This window comes from Oryctolagus cuniculus, chromosome 15 (assembly GCF_964237555.1).
Source record: "Oryctolagus cuniculus chromosome 15, mOryCun1.1, whole genome shotgun sequence".
In the NCBI taxonomy this organism is placed as follows: domain Eukaryota; kingdom Metazoa; phylum Chordata; class Mammalia; order Lagomorpha; family Leporidae; genus Oryctolagus; species Oryctolagus cuniculus.
The window spans coordinates 845227-868276 of record NC_091446.1 but is presented as its reverse complement, the minus strand read 5'-3'; the positions used below and the strand labels follow the sequence as shown (position 1 = coordinate 868276).

Genomic DNA, 23050 nt, shown 5'->3' with positions numbered 1-23050 from the left:
AGCACCCGCCGCGTGGACAGTTCCCTCCGCGACCCGGCTGGGAACAGGGACAGAGCGAGGCCCCCCGTCCGCAGCCCTCCCTCCTCCGACCCTCCTGCAGGAGGCTGGGAGCCCGCGAGACCCCCGTCTCGGCCCAGGCTCGGCGGGGAACAAGACGCTGCCGCTGGGCGCGCCCGGCCTGGAACGTCGTATGGCCTGAGCGGATTGTGGTCGCAAGACCCAGGCCGCTGGCTCAGGACTCCGGTCAGGCCTCCCTGCCCACTGGCCTGGGCTTTGCCACCCACCCAACCCCCAGCCCCACGCTCCATCACCGCCCCCGCGCGGTCTCTGTCTCCTGCCTTAGCTTCGCGGAGAGGCGTCCGCACCGCCGGGAGGGCGCGGCCTGTTTAGGCCCGAGACCAGGCAGGCGGGGCTGGCCGGACTGTGCCCGCCCACCCCTTTCCCCGGGCTCGGCGGGGCGCCGAGCGCGAGACCGGCGCAGCCCCCTCCCCCAGCACCCGCCACCCTTCGCGAGCAGCGACCGCAGCCTGGGGCCGCCGGGGGCGCTGGGCTGCGGAGTCTGGGGGCGTGGACAGGGCCGGGGCGGGGCCTCGCCGGGGGCGGGGCGGGGCCCGGCGGGGCGGGCGGGGCCCCGGAGCCTTGCGCCTCGCGCGCTCGCACTCGCACGCCCCGCGACCCACGCGCGCGCTCGGCTCCGCGCGTCGCCCGCCTGAGTCCGCCGCCGACGCCGCTCGGAGCGGGTCCCGGAGCAGGATGTCCTTCCAGGGCAGGAAGAGCGTCCCCCGGACCACGGTGAGCGCGGGCCCGGTCCCAGCCCCGCTTGGTGTGGCCTCCCTGCCCCCACCCCAGAGCGGGGCCGGGGCCCCGGGTGGACCCTTCTGGCCGCTGCCTTTAGGTCTCGTAGGGTGCTGGCGCCTCAGTGTGCCTTGTGCCGGGAATCCCCGCGTCCCCGCGAGCGCCGGCTGGGTCGCGGAGCGGGAAGCGCGGCCCCGTGCCGGCCGGCTGTGGGGGCCTCTGCGCTCGGGGGCCTGGACCGCGAGCGCCGGCTCCGTGGTGCAGGGCGCCTTCCTCGCGGCGGACGGGTTTCGGGTCCCTGCCCGCGGCGTGACCGGACGCGGCCCTGATTGGGCAGCCCAGCCTGTGCCCGGCGCCCGGAGGTGCGGTTCCTGGAGCAGCCTGGGGGGCCGCCCGCCCCCTGGACGCGCAGCCGCGGCCTCCGCTGGAGCTCTTTGTCCAAGACAAAGCCATTTAGCCATGGCCGCTGGGCCCAGACCCACGGGACCCCGACCCCACCGCGAAGCTGGGGTTCCGAGACCCTGAGAGAGGAGAGGCGAGCACCTGCTGGTCGCCCACCTGGCAGCTCCAGGGAAGGAAGGCCCGGTCGGAGGCACCGAGTGGTCAGGCTGACCTGGGCCTGCATGGAAACAAGCCCCTCTCTCCACAGAGGCGGCCAGGAGCAGAAAGGAGGGGGAGGTGGAGGGAGCTTGACCTGGCCCCGGCAGTGGAGCCTGGGGGCTGCTTCCTGAGCCCTCCCCTGCCCACGCAAGGGCCTCCTGCCCAGCTGGCTGGGCCAGCGCCGGGCTCCAGGTGGACCTGGGAGAACAGCGGCGGGTTGAGCCCACACAGCACAGTGCATGGCCCTCTAGCTCTGAACCCCAGAAAGTCCCCAGAACTTGGGTGCTGGAATCCTCCCCACCCCCACCCCCAGAGGTGAGCGGGGCTCCACCTGGGGCCCCCAGCCCCTCCCGGGCTGGGTTTGGGAAGGAGCTGCTCCAGGGGAGGGGCTGGGTCTGGTGGCCTTGGCCTCCACCCTGGCTGCAGAAGCCAGGCCGAGCGTGGGCCGGTGCCGGCCGGTGCCGAGCTGGGAGTGGCAGTGGGCAGGTGGGGCGCCGTGGGGCGAGGTGGTCCTGGGGTCAGCAGGTTTCCCTCACCGCGCTGCTCGGCCCTGCTGGGCACACGGGCCTGGGCTGCTTGGCCGAGGCTGTTTATCTGTGAGTCCCAGAGTGTGAAATTCGGACGCTTTTCACTGGCCTGGAAATACTCTTGGCTCTGGGGGCGGCCGCGGGGCCTGTGGGGGGGTGGGGCCTTTGGGGGCAGGGGCTGTGGGGGGGCCGGGGCTGTGGGTGCTCTGCCCCTTTCTGCAGAGTGCAGGCGGGTGCCGTCGCAGATTCGCAAGGTGCAGGCCCCACAGCTGCGCGTCAGCCCCAGTGACAGGTGTCATGAGGCTGGCTGTGTGGGAAGAGCCCGGAGGCCTGGGCTAGCCCGGCCAGGTCCCAGGAGGGTGGGGCGGCCCTGCTGCTCTGCCCTCTGTGTTTCTCTCCGCTGGTCTCGGGGCCTGCAGAGGGGCCCTGGGGACACCCACTTCCTGCCTCCCGCACTGGTGGGGTTGTTGGACTTGGTCTTGCGTCTGTCAAGCCCTGGCGTTGCCCCTGCCTGATGCCACGCACCCAGGAGGCACTGGCCTGGCCCCCCAGCCTCTGCTCACCCCACGGCAGTGGCCACTGTCTGCCCAGCCCCTCATCGCCCTACACCTGTGGCCCCCAACCATTCATCTCACCTGGATGAGCTACCCCACTCCCACCCCACCCAGCAGCCCAGGCGATCTCTGTCAAATGTCAGTCAAACCGTAATCAAAGCCAGCTGATGCCCATCAATCAGACCCCTCCAAACCCCTGTCTAGACAACCTGGGCCCAGAGCGCCCCCCTGCCCCCGCCCCCCCCCCCAGGCTTCCAGCCCCCAGCCGCCTCTCCAGGTCTTCCTGCCTCTGGGCCTTTGCATGGGCTGCTGCCCGTCCCCTCTGAGGTGGCCTGGCCCCTCCCTGTCACAGCAGCCGTCACAGCGTGATCTGCCTCCTGGGGTGGGGACCGTGCCTGCTGGGGCGCTGCTCTGTCCCCCAGCCTCCGGCGCTGCCACAGGCCCACAGGGCTCAGGCGCGACGGGCCGGATGGATGGTCAGTTTGGAGATGTGGTTGTGGTCTGCCATGCGGCTGCACTTCCACCACTGCCGGCGCCCCGGGTCGTCCCTGAGCCCAGGCTGCCTGGCCTGGGGGCCGCTCGGGTCACCTCTGGCCGACATCTGCCCGTGTGGGCTGTAGTGGGAGTTGTGGTCTCCTGTGCTGGGCCCGGGTCCCGGGCACCTCCCAGAGGCAGGGGGCGCAGGCGGCGTTCTTGAGAAACTCGGTTTGGAAAATGGCCGGCGCTTTGCCTCTGCCAGAGTGACGGCCTGCTGATCCGAGGCGGCAGGGTCGTGAACGATGACCAGTCCTTCTACGCCGACGTGTACGCCGAGGACGGCTTGATAAAGTGAGTCCCCGCCCGGAGCGCCGGGCTCGCGCTCTGCAGCCCGTGGCTTCTGGGCGAAATCTGGGTGCGTGTGGGCAGCCCTTCCAGAACGCTGCTCCCCGGAAGTGGTGGGCGGGGCTGCTGGGGGGCCGGGTCCTCAGGGGAGCAGCTGCGTCCAGTGAGCCGTCCTGAGGCCTTGGAAGACAGAGCAGCGGCTGTCACTCCCAGCGGTGGCACAAAGTCGCCGCCCCTCTGCTGCTGTCACTCAACCAGCAGCGCGTGGGAGCCCCCGGGGAGCTGAGGGTGACAGACGTCAGCACAGCTCCGTGTTCCGTGTCCTGGGCCGTGGGAGACTCTGCTCTCACCGCCCCCGGGGCCCTGAGGGGGGCGGTGGGGCCTTGCCGACTGGCTGCCCCCCCCCCGGCAGCCCCTCCCCCGCACAGCCCGAGCTGTCCGTCCCGGTGACCTCGCTCCTTGCCGCCCTCAGGCAGATTGGAGAGAACCTCACCGTCCCAGAGGGCGTGAGGACCGTGGACGCCCGCGGCCTCCTGGTGCTGCCGGGTGGCGTCGACGTCCACACGAGGCTGCAGGCGCCCGCCCTGGGCATGGCCCCGGCCGACGACTTCTGTCAGGGCACCAAGGCGGCCCTCGCGGGAGGCACCACCATGATCCGTGAGTGGGGCGGCTCTGGGGTGGCAGGCACCGCCTGGTCACTGCCTGGTCAGCCCGGCTCAGCTGGGGCCTGAAGAAGAGCCCGTGCTGGGCGGGGAGCTCCTTGTCGCTCCGTGGAGCGGGCGGCCGTCTCCGGTCCCCGCTGTCCAGGCTCCCGCACTGCCTGTCACCTGCCTCCGGCCGGAGCCCAGGGGTCCCTGTGAGGCGGAGCAGGTGCCCACTGGACAGGGTGTGGGTGTGGCGGGGTGGGGAGGGAGGGTCCTCTGCGCGCGGCGACCTGGGCTGTTCTGGGGCGCCAGCACCACGGACAGCACCCAGCTCCTCACCAGGCTGCAGCGGGCGTGGCCCCTGCTGCCACTCTCCTGGGGCGGCGGGTCCCTTGGGAGTGGGGTGGCTTGAACTCGGGCTTTGGGGGAGCTGGCGTGTACAGTGGAAGGAGAAGGCTCCCGCTGGCCTCTCTCCCTCCAACACGCGTTCCTGTGCCCTGGGAGGCAGTAGGGGGCCCTGGGAGGCAGTGGGGGGCCCTGGGAGTGGGGGGCCCTGGCAGGCAGTGGGGGGCCCTGGCTGAACGGCTGCCCCCACAGTGGACCACGTGTTCCCCGATGTGGGGGTGAGCCTGCTGGCGGCCTACGAGCAGTGGCGGGAGCGGGCGGACAGCTCGGCCTGCTGCGACTACTCCCTGCACGTGGACGTCCCTCGCTGGCACGAGAGCATCAAGGAGGAGCTGGAGGCCCTGGTCAGGGACAAGGGTGAGCGGCCGCCGCGACCCTGGGGCGGAGGGGGAGGGGCCTCGCAGACCCGCTCCTGCTGGGCGCTCCTGACCCAAGGGCAGGTGGCCGAGGGGGGAGCAGAGTCGTGTAGGAGTCACTCGAAGATGGTTTCCTCTGCTGCTGAGAGATCTGGACAGGCCCCCGCCCCATCTACGAGACACCCGCCCCATCGCTCTCCCAGGAAAGGCAGCCCTGCCTCCCGGGGTCCCGGACCCCTTAGGAGCCGAGAGCTCTGGTTCTCTGCCACTGCCCGGGCAGCCTGGGCAGCGTTGGGTTCTCGCCGCTGGGCTCCGGGGTCATCTGCAGCCGCGGCCTGGCATGGGGCTGTGGCGAGGTCAGGCCAGTGCTGCGCCGGCCGGGCCAGGGAGGCCGCAGGGCTCTGGCACCCGCGGAGGGGCCGCGGCCCTGCCGGGGGTTCGTGACGGCCACTTGCTGTGGTCCCCGACACAGCCCTCACGCCGGCGCCGCCCTCGGGGGGTCTCGCTCGCCCGAGCTCTTGAAAGACTTGAGAGAGCTCGTGTCCGCTCCGTGGGCGCCTCTGTGCCCTGCAGGCCCTACCCTGTGGCAAAGGGAGGCCCCCGCGTGCCGGGCCCCAACCCTGCTTCTGCAGAGAGCAGGTGGGATGGAGGATGCAGGCCCAGGTGCAGGGGCTCTGTCAGTGGGGGGCTCTCGGCGACCCTCGCCCTGGACCCAGGAGGAGCAGGCCGCTCGGCTCCTGCTGTTGCTGTGTGTGGCGGGCGGTTAGGCCTCAGGACCCGCCAGGCCAGCCGGCACCGTGCGAGGCCTCCCGGCCTGGGGCCCTCCGGACGTGAGGAGCAGGGGCCTCCCTGGGTGTCCGACCTGTCTGACGCCCCCCTGCAGGCGTGAACTCCTTTCTGGTCTTCATGGCGTACAAGGACAGGTGCCAGTGCACGGACGGCCAGGTGAGGGCAGGTGCAGGGAGAGGGGTGGGAGGAAGTCCTGGGGCGCCGCTGGGTGGACACTGATTGCCCCCCGCCCCCCAGATGTACGAGATCTTCAGCATCGTCAGGGACCTGGGCGCCTTGGCCCAAGTGCACGCCGAGAACGGGGACATCGTGGAGGAGGTGCCGAGGGCTGGGGGCAGAGGGTGACCTCGGTGACGCCCAGAGCGAGCGCCTGGTCCCACGGAGGCTGAGGGGGAGGGAACGCTAAGTGTGCTCCTTAGGTAGCTTGCCCTGGGTCAGAGGTCAAACAGGGTTAGGGCGAGTTAGGGAGCTTGGGGGCCTGCGACGTCGTGATACAGCTTTTCCTGGGATCACCCCGCCCCGGTATCAAGAATACCCCCAGCCTTAAAATGTCCCCGAAGGGCTGGGATTGACTGGAAGCCAGCCTCAGCCCCGAGGGTCACAGCCCCCCTGGGGCGTCTCACCCGACTGCACCCGCCCAGCACATCAGATGGCACCCGGAAGGGGCCAGCACCACCCATGCCCTCAGACTCCGGGCAGGGCGGCCCCTAGGACTGCAGTGGGGGTGGGGGTCACCTCCCCACACCCCAGACCCAAAGACAAGTCCCGGGCAGGCCAGGCCCCCATGCCCGAGCTCCGTGGGGTCCTTGTCTGCCGGTCAGCTGCGGGCCAGCAGGGTGCTGCGCCCACCCTGCAGTGCTCACAAGGACATCAAGGTCAAGCTGAGCACAGCACCCGGGCAGGGGGTGCAGCTCGGCTGGAGGCCCCGGTGCCCGAGCCTGGCTGTGGGGGTCTCCCTGGCGCTGCTCACCCCAGCGCCGCATACAGTGTGGGAGCAGGAGCCCGGCTGGTGGAGCCGTGGTCACCCTGGGCTCTGGCCCTGTTTACCCCGTGGGGACGCACCTTCACTGGTGGGGCTGGTGGCTGAGTCGCCCATCAGTCAGGAGCCCTGAGCCAGCTGTCCCTGGGGTGACCTGGGGAGCCGTGGGCCTTGTCCCTGGTCCCGTGGTGGACAGTTCTGGGCGGCTCTGGTTTGTGCAGGAGCAGAAGCGGCTACTGGATCTCGGCATCACCGGCCCCGAGGGCCACGTGCTCAGCCACCCAGAGGAGGTGAGCACCCTCCTGCCCAGCGTCCCCCAGCCGCCCCCTCCCCGGGCGAAGCTTGGTGAACTGGCAGCCTTTCCCCTGCCGGGCGCAGGCCCCCGGGCCCCTGGGCGCTCTGCCGCCTTTGCCTCGGGCCCTGGGTACAGCCCCAGGCTGAGGCCTCACCCCAGCAGGAGGGTCCCCACAGGCCCTGGGCCCCCGCCACGCTCTCCAGGGCCTGACTCCTCCTCCGTCCCCAGGTGGAGACCGAGGCTGTGTTCCGGGCCATCACCATCGCCAAGCAGGCCAACTGCCCCCTGTACGTCACCAAGGTCATGAGCAAGGGTGCGGCCGACGTGATCGCCCAGGCCAAGCGCAGAGGTCAGTGCCCGGCCCTTGCCGGCCGCAGTGCTGAGGGGGAAGGCGGCCTTGGCCCTGCCTGGCCTCTGTGTGGGGGCGCTGCTGCGCAGGCTGTGCCCGGGAGTGCGGCCCAGTGGAGACGCAGGTGCCTGAGTACCGGCAGGGAGGGGCTGGACCCAGGTCCCTATAGCCTTGGAGCAGCTGCTGCCCCCTAGGGGCCCCAGAGCCCCTGTCACCCCAAGCCCGGGTACCCGGGCAGAGCTGTGCTGAGCCTGTGCATCCAGGGGCATCGCCCTCACTCAGCCTTGGCGGGAGGGGTGCACCGAGGGTCAGACGGGACCTGCCTGGTGGCCTGGGGGGGCATCCGTGGGGCCCTGCTGGGGCCCCTCCCCTGCCGTGCTGCCCTCTGGCGGGGCCCACGGTGAGGACCATCGGGGACCTGCAGGGTTGTGTACCGCAGCCACTGGGGGGCTTGGGCATGGAGAAGACCCTCTGTCAGCTGCTGCAGGCCCCCCCAAGGGACCCCCGGGGCCACCCATGTCCACTCAGGACTGAAGTGTCTGCCCAGATGGGGGCCGGCTACTGAGGCCAGGAAAAGGAGGCACCGGTGGGGGTGTCGGGGCGGCAGTGCCAGGCCCGTGTGCCCGGCCCCGCCCACTGCAGGAGTGGTTGTGTTCGGGGAGCCCATCACGGCCAGCCTGGGCACCGATGGCTCTCACTACTGGAGCAAGAACTGGGCAAAGGCTGCGGCCTTCGTCACCTCACCCCCCATCAGCCCGGACCCCACCACCGCAGGCCACCTGGCCTCCTTGCTGTCCAGGTGAGCACCTGCCGGGCCTTGGCTGCACCCCTGCACGCAGGCACGGGGCGGAGCTGGAGCCCTGGGAGGCCCCTCACGCCCATCCCTGCTCCGAGGACCCCTCATCCGGAGGTCACTCCGGCCCTGGCCTTTCGGGGGGCTGGGCCCTCGGCTCTCCTGACCCTGCCCCGTCCACAGTGGGGACCTCCAGGTGACGGGCAGCGCCCACTGCACCTTCACCACCGCCCAGAAGGCTGTGGGCAAAGACAACTTCACCCTGATCCCCGAGGGCACCAACGGCGTGGAGGAGCGCCTGGCCGTTGTCTGGGAGACCTGCGTGGTGAGTGCCGCCCGGCGGGGGTCTCAGTCCCTTGGAAAGGGAGCAGCTGGTGGCTGTCCCCGGGCTGGGCCCCCACCCCCACAGCCCTGCCGTGCAGGGCCCCTGTGAGTGAGACCCGACCCCAGCCGCCTGTCCCCTCGCCACCTCCAGCCTCCTCGGGTCCTCAGGGGACATGACGTGGAGGAAGCCACACCCTTGACCCCCAGCTGCGCCCGGAAATCAGGCTCCTTCATCCTGGGGTGGGTCTGAGACAGCAGCGCCCCTTCCCCCGGGGCCGGGCTGCCTGGGCCCCAGGGACTGCCCCGGGTGCCGGGGACCACGCCTCAGCTCTGGCCCCTGCCTTGCAGGCCACAGGGAAAATGGATGAGAACGAGTTCGTGGCCGTGACCAGTACAAACGCTGCCAAAATCTTCAACCTCTACCCCCGGAAAGGGCGCGTGGCCGTGGGCTCCGACGCCGACCTGGTTGTCTGGAACCCCAAGGCCACCCAGGTCATCTCTGCCAAGAGCCACCGTCTGGTACGGGGAGCCCCAGGCAGCTTTCCCGGGAGGGTCCCGGGCCCGCCCACCTCCTCTGCTGCTGACCCTGGGGGGCGGGTACCCCCCTCGCACAGGCGGGGAGACTGAGGCAGAGCTGTGCTGTGTGTCTGCCGCGGCCGGGGAAGAGCAAGCTTAGTGCCCGCTCCCTGGTGGTCCCTTTGCCCTTCAAAGACCCTGCAGTCGCGCGGGCACCAGGCACGTCCGAGACCCCATCCCGCTGGCCGGCCCAGGTTGTCTGGAAGCAGGGGTTGAGGGTGCCGGGCGCATGCCTGTCCCCCCAGAATGTGGAGTACAACGTGTTTGAGGGGCTGGAGTGCCGAGGCGCCCCCGTGGTGGTCGTGAGCCAGGGCCGCGTGGTGCTGGAGGGCGGGAGCGTGACCGTCAGCCCCGGCACCGGCCGCTTCATCCCCCGGAAGAGCTTCCCCGACTTCGTCTACAAGCGGATAAAAGCCCGCAACAGGGTGAGGCCCGGGGGTGTGCGCATGCGCGCATGCGTGCGTGCGGGATCGCGCCCCCTGCGTGGTGAGTGCTGCCCGGGGGTCTTTTTGTTGTTTTGGTCACCGAGTAACCAGGGCTGTTCCGGGAAATCGGGATGGAAATAGCTCACTGTGGGCACCTCTGGGAGGAAGCCCCTGAGCCCCAGTGTAGACCCCAGGGGTTTCTCCCAAGAGACACGCTGAGCACAGCTTGGACGCGGGTGTCTTCACAGTGAGCTTGGGGGTTGTGGGCACTGTCCACAGCCTTCCCTGGCTCCTGGGGTCACCAGCCATACCCGACAGGTGCTCCCGCGCCCACAGCCACATGCAGGCACAGTATGTATGCACACTCGTTGGTACATACAACACAGGGCCACATGCACACAAGAACACACTCCAAACACATGTAAGCTCACTCACCTGCATGGTTACTGCACATGGGACATGCACACAGGAGCACAAATGTGGACTCTCCCACACAGTTACCACACGTGCACCACAGCACAGGCACAGAAACAAGTGAGCACATGCACTCACGGCTCAGTGCACACACACATGAGCACGCGTGCACACGCCCACACTGCACATGCATGTGCTGAGCAGGGAGGGTGGGTGTTTGGAGCTGAGCGGGGCTCTCACCCTGGAGCACCACCCCTCCTCCCCAGGGATGTGGAGGGTGGGGTGGGGGCGAGGATGTGGCACTCAAGATGGGAGCCTGCAGCTCAGTGAGGCGCAGCCCGGGTCCACATGAGCAGAGTCGGAGGTGGCGGAGCCAGCAGAGTCCTTGGGGCCTGGTGTTCCTGACTCATTCCCCCCCGCCAGTGACCGTGACCGGGAGTCCCGGGGGAGGGGCCGGCTGGTGGCACCTGCACACCCGGCGGGGGTCCACGGTTGTCCGCTGTGGAGGCTGCAGGGGTTCCTGGGAAGTGCCGCAGCCCTTGCGGCCGTTTCTGGGGCCGTGAGGGCCCAGGACTGCGTGTCGGGCCCTGCCAGGGTCAGGTGGGGCGAGCTGGCCATGGGCGCTGGGTCCCATCTCCCAAAGGAGCCCCTGTGCAGACGGGGCGCGGGGAGCCTGGAGGAAGGCTTCACGCACACGTATGGCCGGTGTGTGCACACGGGGTGGGGGGCTCGAGGGGGCGGGCCGGCCCAGCCCTCACACCAGCCCCCTTGGCTGCAGCTGGCCGAGATCCACGGCGTGCCCCGAGGCCTCTATGATGGGCCAGTGCACGAGGCGACGGTGCCCGCCAAGCCGGGGGGCGGCGCCCAGGCCCGGGCATCCTGCCCTGGCAAGATCTCTGTGCCGCCCGTGCGCAACCTGCACCAGTCGGGATTCAGCCTCTCTGGTGAGTCGAGCAGGGGAGGGGCCCTGGGCTCCGTGGAGCATCCGGGGGTGGGACCTGGGCTGCACACAGACGAACTCGGGGACGCTGGCAGGACTGGGCCCCCAGCAAACCCCAGCTGACCTCGCCCGCTGTCCTGCCTCGGAGGTGAGGGTGGTCTCTGCCGGCCCCCGGCACGTGGGCCCGGAACGCGGCCCACAGGAAGGACCTGGCCCTCCCTCCAGGGGAGGCTTCCTGCTGGGTCACCCTGCAGTCCCCACAGATCTTAGGGCCTCACGGGTGCTGGGCTGTGCAGCACAGCCTCGGGGAGCGAACCCGCGCGTGGCGTGTGGCGTGGCGTGGCGTGGCGTGTGGCGTGTGGCGTGGCGGAGGTGCTGCCCTCCTGGGCGCACAGAAGCAGCCCCTGCCGCCCACCCCTTCCCACACCCACCCTGCTCTCTCTCCAGGGTCCCAGGCCGACGACCACATTGCCAGGCGCACAGCACAGAAGATCATGGCGCCCCCTGGTGGCCGCTCCAACATCACCTCCCTCTCGTAGACCTCAGGACTCAGAGGGGCCCTGGGTGGGTGCCGCCCGCCAGCTAGCTCTTCCCTCTGAGAATTACCTTGAAGGGTGCTCCACCGCCCACCCTGCCCCCACAGGCGCTGCCCTGGGGGACCCTGGTCTGGTCCTGGGGTCTGGGGGCCGGATTTCACTGCCAAGGCGAGGCGGCCCCGGGCCCCGGCCCACCAGGTGCTTTTCGACCTGCAGGGAGGCAGGTGAGGAGGGGGCCTCAGCCCGGAGGCCTCCCTGCATTCATCACTGCCCGCGGGAGCCCTGCTGCTCCCGCCTGTCCCAGCCGAGGCGCTGCCCCCGCGGGAGGAACGGCCCAGCCCTCCTGCCTGCCCTGGGCGCTGCGTGACGTCAGGGATCCACCAGGAACTTAGCGTTTCCCGGGACCACGCCCTCCCAGCCCCAGTCTGCAGGGAACCCGCTGGCCCCTGGGGGGAGGAAGCCTGGGGCAGCTCTGTTTGGGGCCAGGGGGGCATTAAAGGCATCTGTTCCGAGGCCGCTGTGCGTGCGGAGCCCTGACTTCTCCCCTCGCCTTGGCAGCTGTCACCTGCGGGGCCGGGCGCCCACGGCCTGGAGCGTGGCGGGGCTGCCCAGTCCTGACACAGAACACGCGGCGCCGACCTGATGGTTCTCACGCTGTAATGTCTGCGGCGGGAACTACAGACGCCCGGCACTCGGCTTCAGTAGAAAACGTCCTTCCCTTCCCTCCCTCGGCCCCGGCCCCGGCCAGTGAACGTGCGGGTGGCGGGGCAGCGTCCCGCTGAGTCTCAGGGCCCAGGGCTCCCGGCCCGCCAGGCCGCGGGCGGAGGGCAGCTGGGGCAAGGTGGCTCCCTGCACACCGCGAGGGGCTGGGGCCCAGGTGGCACTGCGCAGGCACCCACGCCCCCCCCAGAGCCAGTGTCGCCCTGCACTGTGGGTGCGAGACGTGGCCTGGGCTCCTTGCAGGCATCTGGGGCTGCGCCTCCCACGGCTGGTCCGAGCCTCCATAGTGTCCGAGTCAGCTGCCCCCATGGCGCCGCCTCTGGCCTAGCTGCTCCCGGCCGAGGGGCAGAGAGAGCCACACATGGGCAGGGCGGAGGGCTCCACCTCGCCATCGGCCCCAGGCTCCACCGCGGCCCCGGGCTCGGGGATGGGGGGCGGCTCGTTCATGAGGTCCTGGCTCCTCTTCAGCCTGGGAGAGAGAAATGGGGTGGGGCCTGTGCTCGCCTCCTTGGGGCCCACGCGGACCCAGGCACCGTGGGGAGGCTGGGGTGGAGGGGGCAGGGCACAGCCCACGTCCGGCAGGGAGGAGCCCTGGACTCCTGCAGGCTCTGTGTCAGCAACAAGGGATGGGGTCCCTACCCCGCCCTGCACATCCTTCCTCCTCCAGGAAGCCCTCCCAGACCCCCAGGGCAGCAGGTGTGCACTGCGTGTGGCCCACCTTGGCCCCTTCTGACACAGGACGGGTACTGAGTGAGCAGCTGAGGGGTGGGGGTCCCAGGAGGCTGTCAGTCCTGACCTGAGCAAGGCCCCCTGCCCAGGGCCGCCCGGGCCCCCCACTCACCTTTCCCTGTTGAAGATCACGAAGTCTTGCTGGATCGCGTCCAGGCAGTCCTGCAGGTAGTCGTTCTCCTGCGGGCAGAGTGGCACCGCTGAGCCCACAGCGGGCAGCCAGGCCCTGCTCCCGGGCACTGGGGTCAGCCGCTGGGGGCTGCGGAGGAGGCGCGCCCAGCCAGTGGTCCTGGGGTCTGTGCCTGTGGCCCTGGAGGAACACTGCCCCCCACGGCCAGCTCCCTGCCCAGGCCGGCGTCTGCGGGCACCCCGTGACTCTGGAAGGGGGTGCTGAGCCACCAGGGGCAGCCCCCACCCCCACCCGCTCCCTACCCAGTGGAGAATCTGCTCTCCAGGGGACCACCCCCCCATGGGGGGAAGGTGCTTGTCTGGCTCTGCCCCCCTCCAGCCCTCCTTTGGCCACTGAGCCAGGGCCCTGGGGGAGGCTGGGAGGGCCTCACAGTCTATTGCACCCACCCCCACCCCAGCGTAAAGGTGGGGACGCGGCTGAGGGGGCAGAAACGAGGGCCCGGAGGGACGCAGAGCCTCCACGCCCTCAGCGACAGTGGACGCAGCACAGAGGCCCAGGCCGCCCACGCAGCTCACAACAGAAGTCAGGGGGCCCAGCAAGAGGGAGGAGGAACGGTGGGCGGACGGAGAGCACGTGGCGCCGTGAGACCCGCGTGCGGCACAGAGCGAGCAGCTGTCACCTGGGGGCGGGGTCACCTGCGCCCCGAGCCGGAGGGGGCCGCGGCCACAAGGCAGCACCACGGGGCGGAGCGACGGGGACCCCGAGACAGAACAGGAGGGAGCGAGCAGTGGCGCTGCGGCTGCCCTTGATGGCTGGGGGGGGGGGGGCAGCACGGAGACGGCCTCAGAAGCCCCCAGAGCGGGCGCAGAGAAGCGCTGGGGGTGGGTGTCGTGCTGAGAGCCGAGCCGAGGCGTGGGGCGCCTGCACCGCTCGCCGGTGCCCCGGGTGGAGCCGCCCTGCCCCCGGGACACTTCCTTGCACTGCACCTGCGAGGCCGCGGTGACGGCTCAAGAGCTGGGGTCCCCGCCACCCAGGTGGGGGCCCTGGATGGGCGCCTGGCCTGGCCTGGCCCGTGCTGGCTGTCGCAGGCATTGGTGAGTGGGCCAGCGGATGGAAGATCTGTCTACCTCCCACCTGTCTCCCCAGTCACACGCCGCACAGTGGGGACACACACCAGCGGGAGGGCGAGGAGAGGGCGCGAGTTTCCAGTCCACAGACCCGGGAGGCTCAGAGGCCACGCCCAGCCACAGCCCATCAGGTGGCCGAGAGCCCGGGACAGGAAATCTCAGGAGGGAGAAAGGCCCTCTTGCAGAACACCAGGGGTGGTGCCAGGACAGCGCAGGCGGGGGAAGGCCACCAGCCGGGGCCCACGTCCAGAGCTCCCGCCAGCGCGGAGGGGACACGCTCCCGGAACACAAACATGGAGGGGCTTCACTCCTGGGACATCTGCCCTGCAAGGAACCGTCGAGGGAGCTCGAGTCTAGCGCCAGTCATTCCCATGACAGCAGTGGCCAGTGGCCTCTGGGCCCCAGCGGCAGAGATGGGATGGAGCGACGCCTCGGCCAGCCACCGTCAGAAGCCGGAAGCCCTCGGAGGGGCTCGGCTGTGCCAGTACCTCAAGCTGGACTCTCCAGAGCGCACGTCTGCTGCCGCAGCCACCCTCGGCGACTTCTTAGAGCAGCCCCAGGACGCACGTGCACCTGGGAAGTCACACCTAGCACACCTAGTGCACCTGGAGGGGCACACCCAGGCACTAACGCTCGTAGCCGTTAGCACACCTGGATGCTGAGGTCTTCCCATACGCGATTCCTGTGCGCGCTCACAGCCTGCGCTCCCAGTGGGCAAGGGGCTCGGAGAGGCTGTGTGAGGGCAGGGGTGTGGGCTTTCTCAGGACTTCAGGGAAAGCGGCTGCTCGCCGCGGCCACGTAGGACACCGCAGGAGACCTCAGCACACCCTGAGCGGGGGACAGGAGCCCGCACGCCCCAGGAGCCGTCCCAGGAGGGGGCAGGAGCCCGCACGCCCCAGGAGCCGTCCCAGGAGGGACAGGAGCCCGCACGCCCCAGGAGCCGTCCCAGGAGGGACAGGAGCCCGCACGCCCCAGGAGCCGCCCCGCACAGGAGGGGGCAGGAGCCCGCACTCACCGACTGGGAGCCGTCCCTGCTGTTGTCCCGCGACTTGTTCTTGGCCAGCCGCTTCTTCTTCTTGTGCAGGGGCCTCGACTCCAGGATCATCTCCTCCAGCTCGAAGGTGGGGTCGCAGTGCAGGCGGCCTTTCTGTGGAGGCGCCGGGTGCTGAGCCGGCTGCAGGGGCCGCCCGCCTGGCCCAGGGCCCCGCCCGGGCACCGCCACAGCTTACGTTGGGCACGAAGCCTGGCTCCACCTTCTTCTCGCTCAGGGCAGCCCACGGCACGTCGGCCAGGGCGGGTGCCGCCTGCACGTCCTGGAGGCTGGAGCACCGGTGCTCAGGGTTCACGGTGAGGAGCTGCGGAGACAGGCCGCTGGGCAGGGCCGGCCACCGCGAGGCCAGGGGAGGAAGTGCAGGCTCTCTCGGGGCACAGAAAGGGAGGAGGCACCGACTTCAGGCAGAGCAATGCGGTCAGCTCAGCCACGCGGTGAGGGACAGGCCCCACAGCCAGGGTCGGCCGGGGGCTCTGCCGGGCCCACCAGCAGGTGGCAGTGGAGGCCTGTCTGATGGCTCCTTCCCTGGACACTGGGGGCAGCAGGGGGTCACGAAGGTGAAGCCACTTCCAGCACAGGGCGGAACCCCAGGACCGTGGGCAGCAGCGTCCCAGCCGCCAGCGCCGCCTGCCAGGCTCATGGCGGCCAGAACGCCGCAGGCCCTGCGTGAGGTGCCGAGCGTGGGGCTTGTCTGGGTTGTCCCCTCTGTCCACTCAGGGCCTCTGGAGCCAAACTCCCACTGGGGACCCCCTCGTGGAGTCAGGAGGCCCTCACGGAGCCTGACCCGGCCTCCCGTGCACAGGAGACCCCGGGCTCTAGGACCTCCCCCCACCCCCCACTTTGGGATGCAGCCACCCATGTGGTGAAGTGTGCCGGCCATCAGGGAGCCATCCCCAGCCCAGACCTGACCTCAGCTGCTGAGGGCCACACGGGGTCCCTGCAGGCGGCGTCCATGGGCCCCTGGAGGCGCTCGGGTCCAGCCTCTTTTCTGCCTGTCCCCTGAGCCGGGTGCCCCAGGCACTGGCAGTGGGCAGGGCTGCCTTCCTCCAAGGGACGGAACAAGGCCAGAGGAGCCCAGGGCACCGCCTGCGCCTGCACCTGGCCAGCACCCCACCCTGAGGGGCATCAGGACGTGTGAGGTGGGCCGGTGACTGGCGCCCGTCGCCGGGGGACATCAGATGACAGAGCCAGGGACTGGGTTCGGGGTCAGGCAGGCTGCTCACGGGCAGAGCTAGAGCCGCCCCGCCCTCCCCGAGTGGCAGGAGCTCAGGAGGAAGCCGGGGGCGGGGCTCACCTTTCGCAGCAGGGCCACCATCTCCTTGGACCAGGAGGGCGCGTACTGCACGCTCACGGTGCCGAACAGCTGCACCAGGGACTCCACGGCGTTGCTCGAGTGGATGTCGTAGGGCCTCTGCGGGCAGGCGGGCGCTGTGCCGGGCACTCCGACCCCACGGCGCCCAGGATGGTGCCGGGGAGACACCCCACCCCGGCAAGGAGCCCCCAGGGCGGGAGGTGGGGGCGGTGACACCAGTGCCCGGGCCTCCCTCTGCTGGGCACCCCCGGGAGCCGTCCCCCTCCCTGCTCACTCGGCCGTCGGCCCACACACCCTTAAAGGGGCAGCCCTCGGGCTGAGGGCAGCACCTGCCTCCCCGGCTCGGGTCCCCGCCGCACCCTGGGAAGCAGCCAGCCGGGGGGACCACGCCACGGCCCCCAGGCGCCTTACCCATCCTCGCAGCAGCTCGTAGGCCATCACCCCCACCGACCACCAGTCCACCTCGAACGAGTAGCCGGTCCCCCCGCTGGCGAAGGAGGTGAAGATCTCTGGGGCTTTGCAGAGAGGACGGCGGGGCTCTTGGGTGCCGGCACCCCGACCCGGGCCCTACAAACCGGGCTCCGGCCCCACCCGGGGACCCTCCCTCCTGCAGCACCCACGGCAGGGGCCTGGGCGAGAACCAGACTGCCGGCTCCGTGGCCAGGCCCTCGGCCCGGCTTCCGGGACGCCCCGACCCCTCTGCACGCGTCCAGCACAGCCCCAGAGCTCCTATCATTCGGGGCCAGGCTCCGCGTGGGGGACCCAGACAGCCGAGGGCGGGGGGCCGGGACGGGGGCGGCGCCGGCTGAGCAGCCGTGGGCTTACCCATGTAGGGCTTGGTGCCAGCCAGCGCCGTCGCCCTCTCCCCGTCCTTCACGATGGTGGCGATGTTGAAGTCGGTCAGGTGGGCGTGTCCTGTGAGGCGGGGACCCAGGCACAGGGACAGCCCCTCCCCGCCGGCCCGCCTCCGCCCGGCGCCCCTGCCCGGCACCCCCACCCGGCTCACCTTGCTCGTCCAGCAGAATGTTGTCGGGTTTGACGTCCCTGCGTGGAGGGCAAGGCAGCTCCTGGAGCCGTGCTGGACTTTCCCCAGGACGCGGCCCCCCCCCCCCCGCCCCCGCGGCTCAGCCTGTGCGGATGCTGGGACCTAACACCCTCGTGTGGGGTCCGAGCCTCTCTGCCCAGGTGGGTCATCACCAGCACCCCCACCTTCTGACCCCCGGAGCAGCCGGGTCTGTGGTCTGCCCATGCCAGCCAGCAGCCAGGGCCCAGCCTCAGCCTCTGGACAGGGCCTGCCCCTAGGCGGACACCAGGGATGCAACTGTGGCGCCCAGCATCGACCTGTGCAGGGCTGCAGGGAGGGCCGGCCCGGGCTGGGCAGGCGGGCGGGCAGGCGAGCAGGCAGGCGGGCGGGCAGGCGGGCAGGTTGGGCAGGCGGGCGGGCGGGCGGGCAGGCGCCCCGGCAGGCGGGTGGGCGGGCGCACCGGCAGGTGGGCGGGCAGGCGGGCGGGCGGGCGGGCGGGCGCACACCTGTGGATGATGTGCTGGCTCCGCAGGTAGTCGAGGGCCAGCGCCATCTCGCAGATGTACAGCCTCACGGTGTCCTCGGAGAACTGCACGTTCTGCTGCAGGTGGTAGCGCAGGTCCCCGCCCAGAAGCAGGTCCACCACCATGAACATGTCCTCCTCGTCCTGGAAGGAGTACCTGTGGGCGCCAAGGCAGCACCTGGTGTGCACCTGCCACACCCCCACCGGCGGAGCCCCGCCCCCACGGGGAGTCCCAGGAGCAGGTCCTGTCCCCAGCACGGATTCTACCCCCGCTCAGAGCTGCTCTGGGCCACGACCTGGGAGACGATGGAGCAGTCTGTCCTGGAGGTGGCCCGGCAGGGGCCGGAGCCGCTCGCAAGGGACACCCGGAGAGCAGACGCAGCGCCTGCCTCCGCTTGCTCCCGGCTGCCCTGGCTTCAGTAGAACAGGCACAGGAGCCGCCGCCTCGGAGGGCTGTCAGCGAGGAGACGGCACGGCAGACGCCTGGCACAGCGCGGGCGGGGGCTGCCCGGAGCAAGCAGCAGCCACGGTGCCGGGCGGGGGCTGCCCAGAGCAAGCAGCCATGGTGCTGTGCCATGGCAGTGGTGTTGGTGACGGCAATGAAGATCATTGATGCTGGTGATGGTGGTGGTGACAATGGTGATGGTGACAATGGTGATGGTGGTGGTGACAATGGTGATGGTGACAATGGTGATGGTGGTGGTGACAATGGTGATGGTGACAATGGTGATGGTGACAATGGTGGTGGTGACAATGGTGGTGGTGACAATGGTGGTGGTGACAATGGTGGTGGTGATGGTGGTGGTGACAATGGTGGTGGTGATGGTGACAATGGTGGTGGTGATGGTGACAATGGTGATGGTGACAATGGTGATGGTGGTGGTGAAGATTCTAGTGTTACTGATGGTGACCATGATGATGGTGACGATGGTGAGGGTCATGATAATGTCACTGAAGATGATGGTGGTGGTGACAGCAAACATCTTAAAGTCATCTACCCTGCAAGTGCTCTTTTAGCTCGTGGAGAAACTCTAATTGTCAATCAGCTGGTCCTTCTGAGAGTAAAGCTACAAAGGACATCCCCTGGCCTGCCTACAGGAGCCACCGTCCTCGTCCTCAGTGGAGGGGGGGAAGGTGGAGATCAGAGCCGTGGAGCAAAGGGAGCCAGGGTGCTGGGCTCCGCGTGAGCAGTGGACAGGGCGGTGGCCCCCACACTGCAGGTGGGCTGGGGTGGCCCTGTCCTGCGTGGACCTGGGATGGCAGCCGACATCCCCAGCAGGCTGGCGTGGGGGTGGGGGTGGGGTGCCGGCTACAGCAGAGAGGGACAGCGGTGAGCCACAACAGCCCACGTCTGCCTGTGCGGGTGCTTGGCCCACAGACCACAGACACACCCTGACGCAAGTGGTTCTAGGATCCACCCTCGGAGCAGGGGCCTGGGGACAGCGAGGACAGGTCCACCCTCGGAGCAGGGGCCTGGGGACAGTGAGGACAGGTCCACCCTCAGAGCAGAGGCCTGGGGACAGCGAGGACAGGTCCACCCAGAAGCCCTTGCGTCTGCCTGCAAGGTCGCCTTGCCTCCTAGTGAGGCCGGCAGGGCCGGGGCTGCTCTGAGGCCCCGGAGAGGAAGTCTGGTCCTCCTTCCGTGCAGGAAGCGAGCGTCCGTCACGGAGGGCGCCGTGCCCGCGCCACCCCAGCCCGGCGACTGCAGGGAGGCTGTGGGCCAGCCCTGCCCTCCTGGCCGCCCAGCGGTGGGACAGGTTGAAGGGAGCACCCCTACCTGTGGAACCACTGCCCACTGAGATGCATGCTGTCCCCTGGGGACTAGGGGGCCGCGAGGGAGGGACAGGATGAGGTCGCGCGGGGGGGCAGGGCTGCTGCCTGCTCCGTGTGCTCCAGCACCCCCATGTCCACATGGAGCCCAGGAAGGGTGAGGGCCCTGTCGCCACGGAGGGAGCCACTGGCAGCGTTCAAGAGCCGTGTGCGGCTTCCGGATGTGGCCACCGTGCACCGGGAAGCCCCTTCCTGCCGGGTGTGCCCAGGTGGCTGGCAGGGCCCAGGAGCCGCTGGCCGGGGCCCCTCGGGAACACCCGCCGTGCGTGCACCCAGAGCAGAGCCCACCGCCAGAGGCCGGAGGACCCTGGAGAGGAAGAGGCCAGCCTCCCGCCGCCTGCAGGGGCCACGCGGGGTCTGGCGCGCCGCCCGCCCTCCCCGCGGCGGCCGAGGCCTCACCAGAGGTTGACCAGGAAGACGTGCTCCAGCCCCTGCAGGATCTGCAGCTCCCGGAAGACGTTGCGGACCTCGTCGCGTTCGATGCACTGCTGCTTGCTCATGTACTTCATGGCGTACATCTTCTCCGAGTCCCGCTTCTGCACGATGCACACCTGCCGGCGGCGGCGCCTCAGCAGGGCCCCGGCCCGGCCCCGCGGCACAGACACGGCTCCGGGCAAGCCCGGGCTCCAGGCTGTGTGGCACACGCTGTGGACGGCCACGCTCTGGGGCGGAGCAGGGCTCGGCTCCCCGACCCCCCGAGGCCGATGTGGCTCCCCACTATGACTGCCCCGCCCTGACAGATGCCAGACCACAGGGCTGCCCGACCTTGACCTGTAACCTCTGCACCGTGAGCTGAAATCAGCGCCCCCCCCGAAGCTCCCCTCAGGGTCCTGAATTAAAGTGAGAGAGAGCAGACGGGTCCACGTGCAGAGGCCGATGCGGGCGCAGGCAAAACCGAGCCTGGTTCCTGCTGGAGGCTGTGAGGTCCCTTCCCGGCCCCTCCCACCCCCAGAGACACCCGCATTCCAAGGCCCCTTCTGGGGTCTTTACCTCCACCCGCCCTGGCCCCCGCTCAGTCGGCAAGGACCCAGGCTCTCGCCACACCCTGACTGGCTGGTTGGCAGCCGGGGCCTCTCTGCTGTGAGAGAGCCTCGCCCCAAGCAGCCCTCGGCAGCCGCGGCTGAGCCTGGGGCCCAGGAGCACCTGCTTGGTCCAGGGGCCGACGCCCGCAGGGGACACGGAGGCGGGACGAGCACCTAACCCAGGGGCTGGCCTGACAGGAAGTGTTTGACGGGCTTAAGGGACAGCCTGCGTCCCCGGCAGAGGACAAGGTGGGTGGTCTGGACCACGGGCTCCCAGTGTGGCCTCTCCACAGAGCTGGCGCCCTGCCGGGAGGGGGACAGCCAGACCCAGCCCGCAGGCCACAGAGACACCGGGAGCCACGGAGAGGGAGCCAGCGTGGAGAAGGCCACGGCCCCCGGCCCAAGTCCACGGGGCCCTTGGCCACCCCGACACGTCCTGAGCCGCCTGCTTCTCCCGCAGCGTTTTTGAGGTGCGACCTGGAAGACGGCAGCGGGGAAACAAGCGGGGCCCCGGCACGCGTGGCTCAGCTCAGGCCGTCCCTGGTCACCACGCCTCGCCCGGCCTGTCCATCGGCAGCAAAGCTGGGGGCCCGGCGCCTGTCGCCACAAACACCCGAGCACTTGGAGGCAGAAATCCGACCTCAGCTGCAGAGGTGACCCCCACCCTGGTCACAGGAGGCATAGCCCACCCTGGGCACGGCAGCTGGCACAGAAGGTTCCGGAAGGTGCATTCTTGCTGGCCAGGTCCCGGGGAGAGGGCACGAGGAGCTCCCCGTGCTGGCAGGCAGGGCGGCAGGCCCCGGCGGGCTGTGCTGTAGCCGCCTGCAGGGTCTGAGGCCCTGCCCTGGGCCTGGGCTATTTCTGTCCCTGCTGTGCCACCTACCTGACCCACTCCCTCTGGCCCACTGTTACCGGGGGTCTCTGGGGAACAGACGCCGCCCCTCCCCCTAGGTGCAGGGGGAGGCACTCCGGGCTTGCCCACCCCGCCCCAGCCGCCAGCCCTTGGGGCAGGGGACGACAGCACATTTGTGCCAGGCAAGGCACTGGCAGACGCACTGTCACCTGCTGTCACTCTCCCCTGGGCCACAGCTCTCTCAAGCAGGGGCCAGAACCCCAGGCAGCCTGGAGCCGTGTACACCGGCAAGGACGCGCTCAGCCCTGGGACCTCTGACTGCAGATACCCCACCCCACCCCACCCCCCCGGCCACTGAGCAGCCACACAGGGGCCTCCCTCAGGGAGGGCCTTGTGCTGTGGCCTCTGCTTCCCTGTCTGGGGAATGGACTGCCAAGAAGCTAAGCTAAGGGTCGTCCACAGCCACCAGACGCGGAGACGGCTGGGAGGCGGAGCGCTGCTGGGACCCGGGCTCTGGCCCCAGCCTGCGAGAGAACAACTCCGGTATTGAAGACACTGAACCCCCCTTCGGCTTCCTGAGGCCACCTGCTGGGCCTTCGCCATGCACCTGCCGACCTGGCCACTTGCCAAATACCCCCAAGCAGCCCACGTCCTCTGAGCCCCGGTCTCCTGACAGGCTGCTGCAGGAGGCCCGGCACCCCCACCCTGGCCCAGGCCAGCCCGAGCGAAAACCTTTAACAGACACAAAGTGAGGGCGTGTGCCGTGGCGTAGCAGGTGCAGCCTGTCCACTTCCAGTCCAGCTCCCTGCTATGGCCTGGGGAAGCAGTGGAGGACGGCCCAAGAGCTTGGGCTCCGGAACCCGTGTCAGAGACCTGGGCACAGCCCCTGGCTCCTGGCTTTCGCCTGGCCCAGCCCCAGTCATTGCGGCCATATGGGGAGTGAACCAGCAGATGGAAGATCACCCTCTAATTCTGCCTTTCAAGTAAAATAAGGAAATCTTTAAAAATCAAACAAAAATAGCCAGCAAAACAAAACCTGGAAGCGATGAGAAGGAGCTCCGAGTCCTGGCAGCCGTGGCACGTGGGACACAGGAAGTGGCACCGCTCAGCACACAGCGGGCACAGGCCAGCCCACGGCACGGGTGCGGCTGGCCGAGCGCACGCAGGCACCGTGGAGGTGGGGGCGGCCTGCTGTGAGCGGTGCTGGCACGGTTGAGGATCCAAACTCCAGGTTACACCCGATCCCTCGGCAACACCATAGCTGGACGAGCCCCGGGCCTTGGGCTGTAAGGTGGTGGATTAGATGGACAGGCTCCCGAGGGGGAGAGGGAGGGGCCTGGACACACGGCAGTGAGAGCGCCCTCCCCAGGAAACACAGACACAAAAGGCAGAGACCAAAGGGTGACATCGGCGTTCAGACAGACTGAGCCTCTGGCAACCAAAGGGACCAAGAGCCCGAGAGAAACCGGCCAGCGACAGGGACGCCCGCCTCGCTTCCCTAAGACACGCGCGGGCCGGGTGGTGGAACCCCGGCATCGGCGCCACAGGCGGGCAGCGGGGGGACTGCCACATCCAGCATCGTCCACTGCCCGGCCTGCGGCCCAGG

The 23050-nt window shown here is 69.7% G+C and overlaps 2 protein-coding genes across 6 annotated transcripts in view; one reads left to right on the top strand and one right to left on the bottom strand.

Annotated features, from left to right (window-relative positions):
* The first annotated feature begins 619 nt into the window (after positions 1-619).
* On the top strand, positions 620-11636 carry DPYSL4 (dihydropyrimidinase like 4). Of its 2 annotated transcripts, XM_051830103.2 has the most exons (15): positions 620-792; positions 3216-3304; positions 3771-3955; positions 4540-4704; positions 5587-5648; positions 5730-5810; positions 6693-6761; positions 6995-7115; positions 7758-7914; positions 8092-8233; positions 8581-8751; positions 9054-9233; positions 10426-10591; positions 11035-11151; positions 11340-11636. In XM_051830103.2, the coding sequence occupies exons 1-14, from the start codon at positions 754-756 to the stop codon at positions 11124-11126; spliced, it is 1719 nt and encodes a 572-aa protein (XP_051686063.1). In that variant the 5' UTR covers positions 620-753; the 3' UTR covers positions 11127-11151; positions 11340-11636. The 2 variants fall into 2 exon arrangements, with proteins under 2 accessions (XP_051686063.1, XP_051686062.1); XM_051830102.2 differs by having other exon boundaries at positions 621-792; positions 11035-11636.
* Positions 11637-11763: 127 nt separating this feature from the next.
* Positions 11764-23050, bottom strand: part of STK32C (serine/threonine kinase 32C) — a 57791-nt gene continuing 46504 nt past the window's right edge. For all 4 annotated transcript variants that reach the window (XM_051830112.2, XM_051830110.2, XM_051830114.2 and 1 more), the window contains 10 exons: positions 19969-20120; positions 17723-17896; positions 17199-17236; positions 17018-17107; positions 16604-16707; positions 16175-16291; positions 15059-15184; positions 14845-14976; positions 12685-12752; positions 11764-12312 (listed from right to left, as the gene is read on the bottom strand). In XM_051830112.2, coding sequence (XP_051686072.1) covers positions 12168-12312; positions 12685-12752; positions 14845-14976; positions 15059-15184; positions 16175-16291; positions 16604-16707; positions 17018-17107; positions 17199-17236; positions 17723-17896; positions 19969-20087 — 1113 coding nt within the window. In that variant the 5' untranslated portion in view covers positions 20088-20120 and the 3' untranslated portion in view covers positions 11764-12167. The remainder of the gene's footprint in view (positions 12313-12684; positions 12753-14844; positions 14977-15058; positions 15185-16174; positions 16292-16603; positions 16708-17017; positions 17108-17198; positions 17237-17722; positions 17897-19968; positions 20121-23050) is intronic.

Excerpts from the sequence above, each read along its gene's own strand:
- DPYSL4 (XM_051830103.2), top strand. The coding sequence starts at position 754 with ATGTCCTTCCAGGGCAGGAAGAGCGTCCCCCGGACCACG. Across the intron at positions 5,649-5,729 it reads GCCAGTGCACGGACGGCCAG|ATGTACGAGATCTTCAGCAT; the intron begins GTGAGGGCAGGT and ends CCCGCCCCCCAG. Across the intron at positions 6,762-6,994 it reads TGCTCAGCCACCCAGAGGAG|GTGGAGACCGAGGCTGTGTT; the intron begins GTGAGCACCCTC and ends CTCCGTCCCCAG.